This window comes from Oncorhynchus clarkii, chromosome 17 (genome assembly GCF_045791955.1).
Source record: "Oncorhynchus clarkii lewisi isolate Uvic-CL-2024 chromosome 17, UVic_Ocla_1.0, whole genome shotgun sequence".
Lineage (NCBI taxonomy): Eukaryota > Metazoa > Chordata > Actinopteri > Salmoniformes > Salmonidae > Oncorhynchus > Oncorhynchus clarkii.
In genome coordinates this window covers 26,081,908-26,094,860 of record NC_092163.1, presented here as the reverse complement: position 1 = coordinate 26,094,860, position 12,953 = coordinate 26,081,908, and the positions used below count along the sequence as shown (strand labels likewise).

Below are 12,953 nucleotides of genomic sequence, written 5' to 3'. Positions count from 1 at the left end.
GTATGTCAAATGATTTTGAATAGTTTTTGAACCCAGGTCTGTTGGACAGCAGGTGGAGAAGGGACTGGGGGTGCTTTTTATGCAAGTGGACAATTAATTGTACATTATTGATGGGTTGTGGCTGTAACTACAACAATGACACTTTGTAACACTTGCCATTTACAGTAACGTAGTAATTGTGGAGACATGACAACATTCCAAATCTGGTAATGGGAGCTGTGATATTGTAGCCTGATTGCCAGTCTGTTTAGCTAGCATTCCACTCCACGGTACATAACATGGAGTACAAGGAGTGGAATGTTGCTTAACAGACAGACAACCAGGCTACTGATATTCTTTTATTGGCCTTATATTATCAGAGTTGAGGTAACCAACCACTCAAACAATGTCACAGCATGTGTGTTAAGAGGAAAATGCATCATATAAGACTATTTGAAATTACAAGTTGGCTTTATGACAGAGGACTTAAAGAAATGACTAAATCTCATCTTACACAGGTTTAGAGGTGCTTAACAAAACAATAACTCACCTCTTATAAACTCTCTTTCTCTCTCTCTCTCACTGACACACTCAGACATACAAAGGCATGCACACACACACACACGCACCCACACACATACACACAGCTCTCTGACCCCTCCATACCTCTCCAGCTCCGGAGAGTTGTGATTTACGCCATTAACATATCAGCAGCTGTGTTTTGCTCAACACAGGCTGCTAGGTGATATTAGGTGTGACTAATTAATAGCACATGTGCATTAAAACCAGCAAGATTTACTCAAACACACCAGTGTTAAAGCCCTGCAGCTTACTGCTTCCTGGGATCCTCTGCAGCTGTTGAAATACAGCTTCAATAAGCCAAAACCATTGAATGGTTTATACTCTAAGTGCACTTTACTGCAGACTTGCGAATTGCTAGACATGGATCTGAAACTCAAACACTGAATTTGTTCAATTGGTAACACTTTACTTTAAGCCAACAGAGACCATGCATTATGTGATAATCATTGTAAACCTTGTCTTGAAAATGCATGACTGACCCCTTTATAATGTATTTTAATCATCTCATAATGAGTTTGAGTCAGTGGAAATGTTGATACATATATAGTAGTGCTGAGCAATTAAAACAACATATTTTCCGGTTCTTAAACAAATAATTGACCGACGTTGGTTCAATTTAAACTTGTGCGGCGCAGACACGGAGACAGAAGAGAGAACGCGCGATCGAGAGGGAAGTGAAGCAGTTGCTTCATGAGCCTGAAAATGCATGATCTAAGCGATTGATAGTTATTCAGCAGTCATAAAAGTATGCCTTATTTACTTTGAAGAACTACTAAAATCGTGATTTTGTCAGATTGCAGAGGCAGCTGCTCAATAGAGATAAGATGATGACTGAAATAATAAAGGCATCAAATAAAACAATTATTTTATGAAATTCATCTGAATAAATGATGGTCAATTAAGTGATAAGCAGTAATGGGCAGTCACAACCATCCAAAGACTTGTATTAAATGTGTTATTCTGTGTTACAGCATTCAACCCACATAATGCATAGTGCATTTAATGTAACACTTAATATTAGAAACTGAAATCGAAAACCATGATTAAAAAAAATGTTATAATCGATCTGAAACTGAACCAACCTAAAAAATAACTCATAGATACATGACATTTTTAAGCCTTATTATAAGACATTAATAGAGGCTCCTATATGTGTTTACAGAAACAGGTTATAAAGCATTAACTAAAGTGCAGGATTTAACTAAAGTGTTACCAATTGTTCAACTCACTACCTTCGGCTTATACCATCTTTTCCTGATATTGGGCATCGGTCCAGCAATGTGCCATACGTTTTGATAGTTTCCATGAGTAATCATTAGTCTTGACAAAAGATCTACCGACACTATTCATGTTGCCTTTCCTGTTTTCCCTTTAACTTTTTAGAGCAAATTCAGAGCGTGATGTTTCAGAGTGATTCATGTTTTTCCTCACACACTGACATGTCCTATCCTTATTAGGCTCAAAAGGCCTTTGGTTGGCCAATCTCAGAAATTTTGGAAAGGCCCTATCTCGCGCACTTCCTTAGCAAAGATTCCTTAGCATTGCTGAAGGATAATGTAAACTGTATTGGAAATTCCCAGACATACTTTATCTTTAAAAAAATCTGTTTGTTGGTAGACATTTTGTAAGTTATATCAAAATAACACCACAATATTGTTGGTATTGAGGGGCTGAAATAAAGACTAGGGACAACTATGTAAAAATAGAATTTTAAAGCAAAATTCAAAATGATGTTGAAAAGGCAACCAAATAAAGTGTAATTTATGACAATGTTCCTCCAAAATCACATGTTCCATAACCAGCATTGCGGCAGAGAGGAGTAGCCTTTTCTCACACAAACAAATTCCTGAAACGCGTCTTTTTGACAGTCTTTTCCCAAAGTTGGAGGGCATTCTAGCCTATGTGTCGGTATATGTACAGTGGGTGTGTTAGCTAGAGTTTTTTTCCCTGAGGTGCTGACTTGAATTCAACAATCCTTGAAGTCTGAGAGCCGTCTATTTTCGGCTCATTCGTAGTGCACTGGCTCCACGCATTTTCAGACAACCCCGACCATCTTTCCCCTGCAAAAACAAATATCATGTTAGGCCAAAAAGTTGCAATAACATCAGAATTGATTTCTGTACTGAAAATTCTGTGGTTGGAAACATCTGCGACCAAAACATGAATACTACATGCATATTTGTCTTTGGCTTAAGAAGAGCCTATAAAAAATGATTTGATGAAACATTGAATTTGGCCTTACTGCTATTAGCCCATAGAAATGCATTGAATAACATGGAAAAACAGATATTCAAAAAACAATTCTAAAGGAAGTTTGTTTTGAAGTGTTTGGACTTTATCTGAGCAATACAGTATAAGAAAGATGAGGAAACTCCCCTCCAAAAATGTTTAACACATATTTAACCACTTTTTTTAGACAAAAAATGACTTCTATGACATTGACTGACCAGGTGAATCCAGGTGAAAGCTATGATCCCTTATTGATGTCACTTGATAAATCCACTTCAATCAGGGTAGATAAAGGGGAGGAGACAGGTTGAAGAAGGATTTTTAACCACTGAGACTGTGTATGTGTAATTGATATCAACAACCCCTCGGCCCCTCCTCAGTTTTTCATTTAAAGGATATCTTAGCAAACTGAAAATGAAATGAATAAATACATGACGTCCCAAACGGGATAATTTGCCATTCGGTTGTTTTCTCTCAAGAAGATGTTTGACAGATTGAAGCTGAACTGATGGATACCTATTATGAAGAATCTTCATGTGACCTGGCAAGAAAGTATTTTGTTATCGTCCTAGTAATGTTTTTATGCCATATTATCATTGTGACATTAACTATGTTTGACATTTATTTCTTTGGATATACTGGAATAACTAGACTACAAACCTAATACTAATTTTAAGTGGCCAATCAAAACAAGTCTAGGGTTAATTAAACATGATACTATTAGTAGAGGATATTGAATGCAACAAAAGTAGACTATAATTAAGCAATAATTCCTGAGGGGGTGTGGTATATTGCCAATATACCATGGCTAAGAGCTGTTCTTAGGCATGACGCAACAAGGAGTGCTAGGAAACAGCCCTTAGCCGTGGTATATTGGCCATATATCACAAACCTCTAAGGTGCCTTATTGCTATTATAAACTGGTTACCAATGTAATCATAACAGTAAAAAATACATGTTTTGTCATACCCATGGTATACGGTCTGATATACCACGGCTTTCAGCCAATCAAAATTCGGGGCTCAAACCACCCAGTTTATAATAACATATATATATTTTTTAAAGGAGATCCCTTTGACCATGTTGAAGTTATGAATTACACTTTGGATGGTGTATCATTACACCTAGTCACTACAAAGATATAGCTGTCCTTCCTAACTCAGTTGCCGGTGAGGATGGAAACCCCTCTGGGATTTTACCATGAGGCCAATGGTGACTTTAAAACAGTTACAGAGTTTAATGGCTGTGATAGGAGAAAACTGAGGATACAACAACATTGTAGTTACTCCACAATACTAACATAAATGTCAGAGTCAAAAGAAGGAGGCCTGTACAGAATAAAATATTCTAAAACATGCACCCTGTTTGCAATAAGGTCACTAAAGTAAAACTGCAAAACATTTGGCAAAGAAATCAACTTTATGTCCTGAATACAAAGTACTATGTCTGGGGCAAATTTCAACACAACACATCACTGAGTACCACTCTTCATATTTTCAAGCATGTTGGTGGCTGTATCATGTTATGTATGCTTGTCATCAGCAAGGACTTGGTATTTTTTTTTAGGATAAAAAGCAATGGAATAGAGCTAAGCACAGGCAAAATCCTAGAGGAAAACCTGGTTCAGTCTGCTTTCCAATAGACACTGGAAGACAAATTAATATTTCAGCAGGACAATAACCTAAAACACATTCACTGGAGTTTCTTACCAAGACGAAATTGAATGTTCCTGAGTGGCCTAGTTACAGTTTTTACTTAAATTGGCATGAAAAATCTATGGCAAGACTTGAAAATGGCTGTCTAGCAATGATCGACAACCAACTTGACAGATCATGAATCATTTTAAAAAGAATAATGTGCAAATATTGTACAATCCAGATGTGCAAAGCTCTAAAATACTTACCCAGAAGACAGCTATAATCGCTGCCAAATGTGATTCTAACATTGACTGAGTCAATACTGAGTGAATACTTATTTAAATGAGATATTTTTGTATTTCATTTTTTAATAAGATTGTAAACATTTCGAAAAACATGTGTTCACTTTGTCATTATGGGGTATTGTATGTAGATGGGTGAGAATAGTTTGTTTGTGTAATCCATTTTGAATTCAGGCTGTAATACAACAAACTGGAATACGTTAAGGGGTATGAAGACTTTCTGAAGGCACTGTACACTACTAGGCTGTCAAGGGTGCCATGCTGCCTGTCTAGTCTACTATGTAAAATAGTATAAATATCTTTGGAATTCATACTTGACATTGCACTGTCATGCACGCTTACCCCTTTTCGCTGGTTGCTCAAGCAAAAGGTACAGATAGTTCTGGGTTGCTTCCTCTCTCCATGTCCTTGCGCGCGGTACACTGCACTCAGGCACGGCTGCCCATCCTCACGCCCGTCACCAAGCACCAGAACGTTGGCCAAGTGTGAGATGTAGCTGGACGCCAACCGGAGCGTTTCAATTTTGGAGAGCTTTCTGTCCACTGGCTCCGTCGGTATGAGTGTCCGGAGCGCGGTGAATGCGGTGTTGACGCTCTGGGTCCGGTCTCGCTCCCTGGCGTTGGCCGTGTTGCGCTGTTTGACCACAACAACCCCACCGACTCCCACCATGCGGGAAAGCTGCCGACAAGTCTTATCTGAAGAGGCACAGCATTCATAGCTCTGGTCAGAGCTGCCGTCGCTCTCGCTGCGGTTCTCCTCATCGTCCGAGATCATGTTGAGATCAGGAGGGTAGGAGGAGAAGGGGTGAGTTGCCACCGGCCGAAGCATTGTAAAAGCCATTATAAACTAAAGTATAACCCAATTACAATGAATTTAGTATTCCTTAGATAATAAGCCTACAGTTTAATATGTGCTCATGGACAGCCGTTGAGGTCAGAACTTGCATAGGAATACCCCCTCGAATAGGAAAAAAGTGTTTTGACATATCCTCATAGTTTGGTGTTGCCGGATGGTTAACAGTGAGTGCTTGAGTAAGCTCTTATAGCCAGCCCACTGTAGCTCAGCAGAAGGGGATGGGTTGTTTGGGACATGGAAACCAATCTGTCCAAAAGGACCAATTAAACTACAGTCCAACAGGGACCATAGCCCTCCAAAATTATATTATAGACTATAAACAACTTGAATTATTTTAATAGGGCAGTATCATTTTAATAAATTGAAGCATTATTTGCATGATATGGTGAAGCCAAGTACCTTAACTCCTCCATGGAGTTGAGCGCAGACTAGAGTTTAAAAAAAAATTAACCTCAGACTCCTCGGAGTCGATATGCTTTGACTCTTCAAACATGTAAGTTCTTAAACCCTTACCGTGTACATATGTTTGTCCTCTGTTGCTGTGTGCCTGTCTTTGTTTGCTGAAATCCATACTTTTTAATAAAACAACCACCGACTTTTCCTTGTTGAGATTCAATTGGCACATGCACCTTCTTGCTGAGCTGCCATCTTGATCAGCAGCAATGAGGAAACAGTCTGTGTCTGTATTTGGTTCACGTTTTATTAAAAAGGTTTAAAAATGAACATGTTTTAAGTATTGACGCCTAGTGACTCAAAGGAGTCAGAGGTTCATTAAAAAAAACTCTAGTCTGTGATAAACTCTGTGGAGGAGTTGAAGAACTTGGCTAGATAATAATTTATTTAATCCCCATTTGTATTTGTATTTATTAGGGATCCCCTGGCAGCAGCTACTCTTCCTGGGATCCAAACACATTAAGGCACTTACATTACACATAAAACAAAAGATAAAACAGTACATCATATAACATTGTTACATCATCTGCAACACAAAATGTATGATACCACCATACAACAATATTACAATGTACGTGTGTAGAGTGCGTGTGCTAGTGCATGTGTGCGTATGCGTGTGTCTGCACCTGTGTGTCTCTTCACAGTCCCCACTGTTCCTTAAGGTGTATTTTGATCTGTTTTTTTTTCAATCAGATTCTACTGCTTGCATCGGTTACCTGATGTGGAATAGAGTTCCAAGTAGTTGTGGCTCTATGTAGTACTATGCGCCTCCCATAGTCTGTTCTTGATTTGGGGATTATGAAGAGATCTCTGGTGTCATGACTTGTGGGGTATGCATGAGTGTCCGAGCTGTGTGCTGGTAGGTTAAACAGACAGCTCAGTGCATTCAGCTTGTCAACACTTCTTACAAAAACAAGTAATGATGAAGTCAATCTCTCCTCCACTTTGAGCCATGAGAGATTGACATGCATATCATTAATGTTAGCTCTCCGTGTACATTTAAGGGCCAGCCGTGCTGCCCTGTTCTGAGCCAATTGTAATTTTCCGAAGTCAATCTTTGTGGCACCTGACCACACGACTGAACAGTATTCCAGGTGCGACCAAACTAGGGCCTGTAGGACCTGCTTTGTTGATAGTATTGTTAAGAAGGCAGAGTAGCGCTTTATTATGGGCAGACTTCTCCCCATCTTAGCTACTATCAACATGTTTTGACCATGACAGTTTACAGTCCAGGGTTACTCCAAGCAGTTTAGTCACCTCAACTTGCTCAATTTCCACATTGTTCAATACAAGATTTAGTTGAGTTTAAGGTTTTAGTGAATGATTTGTCCCAAATACAATGCTTTTAGTTTTCAAAATATTTAAGGCTTACTTATTCCTTGCCACCCATTCTGAAACTAACTGCAGCTCTTTGTTAAGTGTTGCAGTCATTTCTGTCGCTGTAGTAGCTGACATGTAAAGTGTTGAGTCATCCGCATACATAGACACACTGGCTTAACTCGTTAGTAAAGATTGAAAAAAGATTTTAAAAAACAAGGGGCCTAGACAGTTGCCCTGGGAAAATCCTGATTCTACCTGGATTATGTTGGAGAGGCTTCCATTAAACAGTGTTTGATACTGGAGGCTGCTATTGCCAATTTATTATGTACTACAATTACATCATATATCTTTACCAGCATTGTACTTATTTAAATAGGCCTATTGCCATTTTTGTATATACAAAAGATTACATTCGTGTGATTATGCATAGGAATGTGAAGCGTGAAACTCTTACCACATACTATAAAGTGAGATTAAAAACGTAATGATGTTCTGTTGTTTGTGCAGCACATGAAAAGCTGCTGCAATGCAAAACAACTAAAACCACAGCTCTGACGGCCTATTAGAGTTCCTTATCATGTAATCCAATTAAAGTACACCTACAGAGAAACATTTTATAGGTGTTGTCTATGCTCCTCTCAGAGATAATAACACTTGACTTAAACCATCAAAGTATGATGCTTTATAACTTGTTGAAAGATTTCTAACCTTAATAATATCGTATAACAAGGCTTATGATATGTTACGTCTTTCTATGTTTGGTATTTTCAACTGTTACAGTCTAAAGCCCCTGTGACAGATCCTGTCCTCAGAGGCCAATCTAACAGTGGCGCAACGGTGAGCCCTGGTTAGTTTGTATAATGGGTTAAGTGAGCTGGGTAAATAAACAGGCAGCAGATGCTGGAGGGGATCAAGCCCTCCACTTTCTCTAAATACGTCCCAAATGGCACCCTATTCCCTGTATAGTGCACTACTTGTGATGGGCCTTGGTCATTTGGGATGCAATCACTGACTGTGGAAAAGCAAATGGCTTCCAGATTTGCTGGTGTGTGACATCAAAGGGCCTCTTTGGCCTGTTTTTACAATCACAACCTCTGACACATCAAGCCACCAGCAGGCCCTGCTGGCTCTGGTCCTAACTCAGCTGCACCAACAATGGCGACCTGCAGAAGACCCGGTCTCCGCTTGTAAACCGTGACACAGCAAGATTATTTTTACTGCTCCTCAGCCGCGACCAACTCGACCCCTTGCTCACTTTCCCCAACCTCACAGTTTGGAACCGTAAATACTTTGGCCCCCCGCACCAAGGAATGCCTTTAAAAACCTGTTGAGGCGATTAACTAAGTGATATTGAGTTTGCAGTCACGGTGTGTCGTACTCTATGGCAAGACACATCATTCACCCGAGTTTCGTCACAATCAGGGGAATGGTGTCTGACATATCGAGTGTGACTAACGTACGTACAGTTGATGACTATAGCCCCCCCCCCCCCCCCTTGGACCAATCAGTGTAATTTTGTAATCTCAATCACTCAAGTTTCATAACAAATGTGCCAGTGGTGTCTGAGATATCACATGGGTTAGCCAGACTCATGTCCCTGAGCATGTGTGCCAAATTTCATCACTCTGAGTCAAACAGATCAAGAAATATAAACATGTGCCCGTTATAGTGCCACCATGTGGTCAATATGAATGTTCTTGCATATGTTAAGTCTTCAGTGTTTGCAATATGTGTATGAAATTTCATTACAATATGAATACCCTTGACTGATTTCTATGCATTTGTGTGCCAGACCACGCCCATGTGAATGTTTATTGGTCAATAATGGCCATGTTGTTTTAGGTACTAGTCTGGAAAGTATTGCGTTGCGAGACCTTAGTCCATAGATGCCACATATCAAGTTTCGTGCAGATCGGTAGCGTTTTTAAAATGCTTTTCACAAAATTCGAAATGGTGAGAAGTCCATCATGTTGGACCTTATGTGACCTGAGACAAATGTGTTACTTGTGATGAGAGGAACCTATGTACCAAATCTTATGACTTTTGATCAAACGGGGTTAAGTGCGTGACCTCTCAAAATGTACATTTTCAATCGCTTGCCACCATCTGGCCAATCAGTTTTGTAAATGCTGAATCTCTATGGCAGGACGCATCATTCACCCAAGTTTCACCAAATCGTCCCAGTGCGGTCTGAGATATCATCTGAGATATCACGTGTGACGAACTAACGTACTAACGGACAGAGACAGATCCACAGTCCCCTCCCCAATTTCATCGTGGGGGACAATGAAAAATTAGAGACATGTTTTAAGTAATGTCTGCTGCATAAGCAGGCAGCTGAACAGTGTATCACAACAGGCCTGATAAACTTCCCTTTTAGGACAATTCACCATCGCCTCCCCCACACCTCCAGTCCATTTTCTTTCTTGGACAACTCCTGCGCTGTCTTGAGTGATGACACGGTGACCACATTGCGAGTCAGCCCCAATATTGTGTTAATGCCAGCAGTGCGGCCATGATGGCCTGCTGGGTTAGATACTCTCTGTGGTCAGACGTGTTGACTCATGGACGCAGCTGCACAGGGGAGTGCAGAGGCCCAGACTCAGACCCAGAGCAGTTTTAGCCTGGTCCCGGATCTGTTTGTGCTATCTTGTCAACTCCTGTGGTTATGAAACCAAAGGAGTTGTCAAGACAGCACAAACCATTCTGGAACTAGGCTAGAGTAGCTACTCCACATCTCCTGGAATATTGGGGCATACAATTCATTTTAATATTGACAATACATTCAACATGGGGTTTTTCTGTGGAAAAATGTATGCATATGTTAGGATATGAGAAGTCAGGAATAACATTTCAGGTGCCCGTATTGCTGATTTAAAGTGACTGCCTTAAGAAGTGGGTAATGCTACAAACATCCCTTCGATTTTGGGGAGGAAAAGCATGATTAAGGCATTTCGTCCTGAAACACATCCGTTGTCATTATTGTTATATAACTTGTTAATTATAAGAACAAAACATATTTTATTCTACTTCAATTTCCCTTTTCCTTTTGTACAGTATATCCAGTTTGTTTCTCAATTCATGCAACTTGGCAGGGCTGTGAAGTAGCAACAGAAGCCTATACTTTTTTTTACCCTCAAAAGATGAGCCTAGGCCTCAGATCTAACTCTCCCTCCTCTCTTTTTCCTTCTTTCTTTCTTTCTTTCTTTCTTTCTTTCTTTCTTTCTTTCTTTCTTTCTTTCTTTCTTTCTTTCTTTCTTTCTTTCTTTCTTTCTTTCTTTCTTTCTTCCTTCCCTCCCAAAGATACTGGTCGGCTTACACAGCTTTCTACATGTTGAGTTATCAGGTGGGACTGCTAGTTAAATTCAGCATTAAATACTATACTTCAGTAGCCTGACTATACTCCAATGTATTTTCACTTTATTTGAGGATTACTTGAAAAAAGTTTTTTTGAGTCTGTAGAGCCATAAATAACCCATATGTCAGCATAAATTACATGTTACTACAATGGTATATGTCAACATTCTGACATACTTCTAATGAGATCTGGTCTGGTTTGTGATAAGACTTACACTGAGTGTACAAAACATTAGGAACACCTTCCTACTGTTGAGTTGCAACCCCATTTGCTCTCAGAACAGCCTTAAATCAGGAACTATAGCGTTTCACAGGGATGTTGGCCCATGTTGACTCCAATGCTTCCCACAGTTGGATGTCCTTTGGGTGGTGCACCATTCTTGATAGACACAGGAAACTGTTGAGCGTGAAAAACCCAGCAGCGTTGCAGTTTTTCACACTCAAACCAGTGCACCTAGCACCTACTACCATATACCATTCAAAGGCACTTAAACATTTTATCCAATCCAATGTATCAATTGTCTAAAGACTTAAAAATCCTTCTTTAACCGGTCTCCTCCCCATCATCAATACTGATTGAAGTGGATTTAACAGGTGACATCAATCACCTCGATTCATCTGGTCAGTCTATGTCATGGAAAGAGCAGGTGTTCCTCATGTTTTGTACACTTCCTATATAATAATAACAATGTATTGTATTTTGTTACATTGTTAGTTTAAATAAAATGTAAATCAATGTTTCAAATGCTTCGTAAATAACAGGTGTAGAATAACAGTGAAATGCTTACGTACGGGTTCTTTTTCAACAATGCAGAGTTAAAGATAAAACAGACAAAATAAATAAATAGTGACACAAGGAATAAATACACAATGAATAACGAATAACAATGATGAGTAAAAATAACATGGCTATATACAGGGAGTACCAATACAGAGTGCATGGGTACGAGATAATTGAGGTAGCTAAGTACATATAGGTAAGGTGACTAGGCAACAGGATAGATATTAGACTGTAGCTGCAGCAGGTAGACATTTGATTAGCTATTTAGCAGTTGCAGCCTTGTTTAGCTGTCTTATGGCTTGTGGGTAGAAGCTGTTCAGGGTCCTATTGGTAACAGACTTAGTGCACTGGTACCGCTTGCTGTGCGGTAGCAGAGAGAACAGTCTATGGCTTGGGTGGCTGGAGTCTTTGACCATTTTTTGGAACTTGGATGGCATGGAGGTCCTGGATGACAGGGAGCTTGTCCCCAGTGATGTACTGGGCCATACTCACCACCCTCCGTAGCACCTTGTGGTTGGGTGCCTTGCAGTTGCCATACCAAGAGGTGATGCACCCAGTCAAGATGCTCTCAATGGTACAGCTGTAGAACCTTTGGAGGATCTGAGGGCCCATGCCAAGTCTTTTCAGCCTCTTGAAGGGGAAGAGGCGCTGTCATGCCCTCTTAATAATTGTGTGGGTGTGTGTGGACCATGTTAATTCCTTAGTGATGGGGACACTGAAGAACTTGAAGATCTCGACCATCGATGTGGATGGGGCTGTAGTGGAGTGGGTTGAGAGCTTCAAGTTAAAAGCATTTCATTGTTATAGATGTGAGTACTAAGGGGCTATAGTCATTTAGGCAAGTTACAGTACCTTGGCGTTCTTGGGCACGGGGACTATGGTTGTCTACTTGAAACAAGTTGGTATTATAGACCAGATCATGGATAGGTTTAAAATGTCAGCGAAGACACTTGCCAGCTAGTCAGCTCTTGCTCTGAATACACACCCTGTTATTCCGTCTAGCCCGCGGTCTTGCAAATGTTAACCTGTTTAAATGTCTCACTCACATTGACTATGGAGAGCGAGATCAGCTGGTGCTCTCATGCATGGCTAAGGGATGCTTGCCTCGAAGCATGGTTGGTGTATGGTCACTATGGGGACGAAGTTGTCGATGCACTTATTAATGAAGCCGGTGACTGATGTGGTAAACTCCTCAATGTTATCGGATGAATCCCGGGACATATCTTTTTAAAATATTTTTTTTCCAAGATGGCGTAGCAGTGCAGACGTGGTTTGTCATCCTCTTGTTTACTTTTTGTATTTTTTGTATTTTTTTGTATATATTCCAATTAATTTTTAAATCTCTTTTTCCATTTTTTAAATTAAATATACCTTCTGGTAACCTGCCTCACTAAATGTGACACAGATCTGCTATTTATTTTAGACTTTATAGCCAAAACTTTCATCAGAACCTAGCCA

General features: G+C 39.9%; 1 protein-coding gene across 1 annotated transcript; it reads right to left on the bottom strand.

Moving 5' to 3' along the window:
* Window positions 1-210: 210 nt before the first annotated feature.
* On the bottom strand, window positions 211-5,747 carry LOC139370641 (transcription factor 15-like). The gene is made up of 2 exons (XM_071110239.1): window positions 5,072-5,747; window positions 211-2,621 (listed from the first exon to the last, which is right to left on the bottom strand). The coding sequence occupies exons 1-2, from the start codon at window positions 5,567-5,569 to the stop codon at window positions 2,556-2,558; spliced, it is 564 nt and encodes a 187-aa protein (XP_070966340.1). The 5' UTR covers window positions 5,570-5,747; the 3' UTR covers window positions 211-2,555.
* Window positions 5,748-12,953: the final 7,206 nt, after the last annotated feature.